Raw genomic sequence first — 6859 nt, forward strand, 5'->3', positions numbered from 1 at the left:
CGATATCCGATTATTGTAAAATGCTTAAATATCGGGGAAAATATCGGTAAATCGATATATCGGTCGATCTCTAATTCTGTTCCCCCACTTGGCTATACTTCTCAAATTAAATTCCACTGTTAGAGTGGATCCAGATGAAAGAGAGGGATGAGAGTGTTGATGGTCTTTTTTTTTTTTGTATTAGCAAGTTCACATCTCATGTTGTACTAGGGCTGGACAATAATTCAATATCAATATGTATCGCGATATAATTTTTTTCAATAACGGTGATGTTGTGGCCGTTCTTGGCCGTTTTTATGAGGCTTTTTTAATAGTGTTCATATCAATATCGGAATTATATCGTATCGACCGAAATTAAGAAATATATCGTGATATAAATTTTGGCCATATCGTCCAGCCCTATGTTGTACTGCACCGATTCTTTCAACTGGTGGGTTGCGCAGCAGGAAAAATCAATAATAAAATGTATGTAAACATGTAGACTATTGTTCAGAAGTTTATTATGTTTTTAAAAGAAGTCTCTTATGTAAGGCTGCATTTATTCAATCAAAATACAGGTAAAAAAAATTGTAATATTCTGAAATAGTATTACAATTTAAAATACATGTTTTCGATTGCAATATATTTTAAAATGTAATTTATTCCTGTGATGGTAAAACTGAATTTATGTTTTTTGACAATTCAAAAAACAGCGGACCCCAAACCAGTATGTAGTTAAAATAAATACCTTTATCAAGTTTTCAGAGGAAAGAGAAATGCCTTCCATGTCCAATCAAAATCTCCATCTGTCACTTGGTAGAAGCTAATCAAAATTAGGCATATTCCAATGCACTCATCCTCAAAACCTTGAAGTAAACTACACAAGGTAAAAAAAAATAACCCACACTACAATGTGTGTCGACTACAATGTGTTTTCACTTATTTTCTTGGGTGTTAATTGCACTGAAATCTCACTCAGTACATTTACATGCACTTACTGAAATGTAGTTATGAATATTTTTCTGCACTAAAGGCTGTGCATATCTCATATTCACCATCCAATTTTTTTCTAGTCATAATTTTGCATATTATTGGGCCTGTGCAAATAATTGTATTAATTAATTTTTTTGTTTTGTTTGAGTAAGTACATATTTGTTGCTTTTATTTGTAGAAATATTTTGGTACCGTGTTGGGTCGCCACTTGATGTCCAATGTAAAATCTGAGCCCTGAATCAAAACCAGTCAGCAAACTCTGTTTTAAAGATTGTAGGAAAAGCAGTGAGGATGCGTAGAAAACCCTCAGATGCTTGGAGTCCAGCAGTTGTGATTTAGAGAATCAGTGGGCAGCGTGTGTTCTTTGGCTGAGTGGTCTTTTCATTTAAACCATGCCTTGAACTAATCCAGTAGTCCCACTGATATTGGGTTTGGCAACATGTCTGAAATACAATCTTTTTTTTCCTCTTGCTTCTTTAAAGCATCAAATATAACATAAGCAAAAGCAAGATTTGACTTTCTCTCCATCCAACAAGTTTGTATCTGTCCTTTCGAGTGCTTGAAGTTAAAGGGCTTCACTAAGACCTTCAAAGTAAAAAGAGATTATAGTTCTTACGATAGCGTTGGTGGGTGAAATGAGGGCGATTGAAAGCGAAGTTGCTCTGACAATGACACAGTTTCACAGTTTCCCTTCTCTTCTTCCATCCTTTCAAGGGGATACAATATCGGTGTGCGTCTGATTGAGGACTTCTTGGCTCGGTCCAGTGTGGGGAGGTGTCACGATTTCCGAGAAACGGCCGATGTCATTGCAAAGGTAACGTGAGTACTTGGAGCCAATCAGAGCGCATGCTGAGCCCTCCCTTAGGCCAAGCGAGAGAGAGAAAGAGAGAATCAGGAAGCAGGCAAGCATGTTAATGCGCAAGCAAGTGACTGGAATTTGAACTTCAACCTGCAGTAGCCCACATATTTTCTTAGCTTTCATCACATCTTTCTACCGTTTTTAATTTTTCAGAGTCACACAGCTTGAGAAACATCCACGCTATGCTATCGCAAAGCCAATTGGCGGGCCGTTTGTGCGGCATTAGAATGAACCGAGACACTCGTGTTCCTCTCGGCTTGTTTTCTTTGGTCTGCGAGAGCCACAGACTGCTTTTTTACGAAACAATGCACCTCACCCTAAGCGTATAGGGTTCTCACTGACAGGATTGACAGAGCGTTCTTCCCCCTGTCCGTCACCTGTCAATGCTTGCTTGGTCTCTGTCTGTCTGTCTGTCTGTCTGTCTTTCTTTCTCTCCTCACCTTCCTCCACGTGTGCCACGTTGTCGAATGTTAATCCAGAATGCATCGGTTTGCTGGGACCCTGATCAGAATCCTAAACCTGTGGGTCTTAAAACGATTTTTATTAAGTCACTGAGAGTTATAATGTGAAGGATTTTGTTTAGTTGTTTATGGTTGCTGAGCAATGCAGTGACTGGGAGTGTTAATATAGAATTCAAATGATGTGTGCTCACAGTTGTGTGTATTTTGGCTATTTTACTGCTTTAAACAGGGCACATCCATTCTGAATTTAGGATGAAAGCCTTTTTATTATGGAGTTACTTATTGTGAAGCTGTTTTTGCACTGATGTTCTGAGGATGTAAGGGATTCGCTGTACTTAAATTCTGTTCAATATAAGCCAAAAATTGTTTTCATTATAATATTCATTCATTTTATTATTGCCTTAAAAACTAAAAGGTATTGGTTTAAATGCTCCAAGCAGTTTTTATTTTTTATTTAGTTTTTTTATATATATAGTGTAGTATTATTTATAGACTATTATATATATATTTTTTAATTGCTTTTATTTTTATATTTTTACTTTAATTTTAGTCATTTTAATTTTAGTTCATGTTTTAGTAAGTTATGTGCATTTGTCATTTTATTCGTTTTGGGGGTTTTAATATTTATGTAATAGCTATTTAATTTTTATTTAAATTTTAGTTTTAGTGAGTTCAACTTAACCTTGTTTAGTTCAGTTAGTTGCCATTTCTAATCTTCTTTAGGTTTTTTTAGTTGAAGCTTTTCATCTAGTATTAATATTTTATTTTATTTCAGCTTTGTTTCAGTTACCAATTTTTTTATATTTTCAATTTTTTATATTTAATAGTTCACAATAAGAGCACTTGCAACAAGTGATTTTAGGCATTGCAACATCATAATGTACAGTATGAAAAATAAATATTAATTTTGAGATTTGATTGAGAAATTAGCTACATACTTGTAAGTAAACGTCCAATACCAACTGATATCAATTTAAAGAAAGCAATAATAATAATAAAAAATGTGGTATCAGCCTATAACCAAAATGGTGCCATGCATCCACAAAATATCATATTCTACCTTATAGTAATCTTATTCTTTGAGTTTGTGTCCAGGTTTCTAAAACAAAAAGAAAACATTGTCAAATCAGTAACTTTCATTTTGATATATTTAATTCTACAATTGTTAATAGTTAAATGGTTTTTAATTTTAAAGGTACTTGAATTCAGTATATCACAATGTGATAAAGGTAATCACACTGTGATATACTGTTAGTGTGATGTAAAATAATCAAGATTTTGGTCTTCTTATGGCCTGTCCTCAAAACGTCTTTTCAAACCCGTACTGTGCAGTTGTGCAAAAAACAAGTAATTTCAGTGTCAGAGTCGTGAATACAGCACCTAAAAAGAATGTGGCAGCTCTGCAAAATCACTTAATGTGGCCCTGACGTCATAGATGTAGGCAAGCGAGTTAACATGAAGACTCGAGAGCCTTTTTTGTCTTCACATTAACAGGTAGCCTTCAAGATGTACTTGGGTGTCACCCCCAGCGTGACCAACTGGAGTCCTGCTGGAGATGAGTTCTCTCTTATCCTCGAAAGCAACCCCCTGGTGGACTTTGTAGAGCTTCCTGACAACCACAGTAATCTAGTTTACTCCAGCCTGCTCTGTGGAGTGCTGAGAGGAGCTCTTGAAATGGTAAAGAGCATGTTTGCGTGAGATGAATCGATGATCTTCTGCTAACCCTCAATTACCATTCACACTAAAGTTATTTTTCTACTCCTGTAGGTTCAAATGGCAGTGGATGTGCGATTCGCTCAGGACACACTAAGAGGTGACAGTGTGACAGAAATTCGCATGAAGTTCATCAAAAGGATCGAGGAGAACCTGCCAGCTGGAGATGAATGAGACTGAGAGACTTTTGATTCGAGATACTTTTTTTTATGTTGGATTGGGAACCCAAAACTTGGTTTGTTTTGGTCAAGAAGACCAACCAATCCCCAAACATTGTAAGTATTGCAATGCGAATTCACCGTCGAGAAGATTTCTCTCGATGTGTCACCAAGGTTGGCATGTTCTTTCCACAAACTTCATACAAATACCTTCTCAAGTCTCTTTTTCTATGTCAGTTTGTCTCTAGTGTATTTCTTGTTATTCTTTTTGCATTTAACTAATACATATGGCACAGAAGGTTTAATTTATATAGTCAAGTATCGTAATCAGATTGAATAAATCATTAACTACCAACAACTGTGGCCAATCCCCTCATTTATCGTTCTTCTACTCAATAGGCCTTTGACACAAACTAATATTTACTCAAAGTTGCAATAAAGCGCTCATTTGAGCGGACCATATCACACTGCTGTTTTAATGTCCATAACGCTTGTATCAAAAACAACTTTAGATGGCTAATCTAAAACCAACATTTGAAGAAAGGGCCCCATGTTCGCCAAGAACAGAGCCGTAGTCTTTTGAGACGCACATGTTTTGTAGAGGGTCAGTGGTGTTAAGGGGAGTCTGGGAGGGGTCAAGGTATGTAGATAATGGGACCTGTGTGCGCAAAGCCTGTGGCAGGTCCCTCCACACGTATGTAATGAAGTGTCACGGCAGCCCCCATCGCCGTCTTCGACTTGTCATGTACTGGCCCTTGCATCGTGGGACTGTTATTCCTACAGCGTGGCAACACGATGTGGTTAGAGTTAAACAACAATAACAAGGGCCTAATTCGTCTCAGATGTTTACTCAAGCAACGTGGAAGCAATCAGGGCCTGGAGGTTCACTGGTGCGTGTGCAGGACAGGGCTGTTTTGGGAGCCAGTGCGTTTTAATGGTGTAGCCGAGGGGGGTCGCGGTCATGCTGGCCAGTGGGAAGGGGAAGGCCGTTCGCTGAAAGCCATTCATTTCTCCGGAGCAGCTCAAAGTTCGTTCCTGACACCTGTTAATCGCCTTACGTCATGATCTGGGCTTCTTTTTCCAGAATTCCACACCTCGTCAATCACAAATGAAAAGAAGTTTACTGCTTCTACTACTACTTCCCATCAGCTAGTGTATGGATTCGGTTTTATAAACTTTAGCCCTTTCAGATGCAGTTTCCATGTGATTTGATTCGCACTGATGTGTTAAATAATGCATTCATTGTATAAGTGTATTGTTTTGTTACATCAAGCCACTAGAGGTAGCTGTGAGCATTGTGGTGGGTGACCTTTTTTTCTCTTTCCATTCTCATGGATTTTTCTGTGTTTCTCTTTAATTTGGTATTTGATTGCTCACGGGGTCCACCAACTGCTTGTTTTTGAATCTCTGGGGCTGGGAAATTATTTCATGGAATATATTCTTTATCCACTCGCTCTTGATTCAGGGACATTTACAAGAAAAACAGTGGAAAATGTATGCAGAGCCCTGTCAGGCCGAATCCCTCGTCCCCTCTCGCTAGATTATGCATACAATGTATGTATTCTGTACAATGTGTATATTGGAAAGCGAGGGAAGAGGAAATGGTTTCGCACAGACATTTGATGTAAATCATTTGGCAGAATCAGACCTCTGTATCATGGGGATATACAGCTGGGATTGTGTACTGCGTGAAAACTTGTATCACTCTTCCATATGCTCTCAGGAATTTCTCTCGCTACTTCTTTCTCCCATCTTAACAATGCAGGATATCTCCTTGGCCAAGCATCCGAAACAAAGTGATGTGTCAGTATCTATTAACCATCACGGTCACCTTTAACCAATATGAATCTCGGCATGAGAAGAAGAATGGACTCCAGACTATGAGATGAACTCCTCATCATCTTTCTTATACTGTATTTTTTTTTTCTCTTCTGTATGAGCTGCTCATATCAGTGTGACCACCATACTAGGCCAATACTGAAATCCTTCATGGAGAAGGCACAAAAGAATTCCAAGAAGCTCTTTTCCACCATAAGGAATTTATTTTTACAAGCTATTTTTGTTGCATGTCTAAAGGCAGGTCAATGGCAGCAAATGAAAGAAATGACGCCTGAAACTTCAAGCAGTTTGTGTAAGTTCTGTTATATACATCGGTTTTTAATTGAATTTTTAGATGTGGATATTGCAATTTAAAAATGAATGTGAGTGTTCAGTCAATTGTGAAGGGGATTGGTTTGAGCAGACTAAATAATTGGAGAAGTTCTGCATACATTACCAGAGATGAGTCATTTTCACAGAACGTTCCAATTTTGATATTCTGATTAAACATCACAAAGGTCAAAGCTTAAAAAAATGAAATGTATGCACGGATGAATTGTTCATAATATCTATAACATGCATTTAGAAAATAGATGGGGTGAATTTTCATATCATTCTGACGTTAACAAGAATAGCTCATTCAAAAATTAGTTTTGTATTTTTTTTTTATTTACTTTCATGTGTTTTAAAACCTGTATGATTATTTGTTGTCCACAGAATGCAAAATTAGATGTCTAGCAGGATGTCCAAGATGCCCTTTTGCATGCAATGAAAGTGAATGGTGACTAAGACTGACAAGCAAGATTTTCCGTAAATATCATCTTAATTTTCTTTTTTTCATACTGTGGAAGTCTTATGATGTAGTAGTGCATATATAG

The 6859-nt window shown here is 37.3% G+C and overlaps 1 protein-coding gene across 1 annotated transcript in view; it reads left to right on the top strand.

The window, feature by feature from the left end:
• The window catches only part of LOC107663734 (trafficking protein particle complex subunit 3), an 8096-nt gene extending 3361 nt beyond the window's left edge, over window positions 1-4735 (top strand). The window contains exons 3-5 of the mRNA XM_016454034.1: window positions 1687-1786; window positions 3787-3969; window positions 4060-4735. Of these exons, the coding sequence (XP_016309520.1) occupies window positions 1687-1786; window positions 3787-3969; window positions 4060-4179 (403 nt within the window). The 3' untranslated portion in view covers window positions 4180-4735. The remainder of the gene's footprint in view (window positions 1-1686; window positions 1787-3786; window positions 3970-4059) is intronic.
• The last annotated feature ends 2124 nt before the right edge of the window (window positions 4736-6859 follow it).

Source organism: Sinocyclocheilus anshuiensis, unplaced genomic scaffold, assembly GCF_001515605.1.
Source record: "Sinocyclocheilus anshuiensis isolate Anshui unplaced genomic scaffold, SAMN03320099.WGS_v1.1 scaffold231, whole genome shotgun sequence".
Lineage (NCBI taxonomy): Eukaryota > Metazoa > Chordata > Actinopteri > Cypriniformes > Cyprinidae > Sinocyclocheilus > Sinocyclocheilus anshuiensis.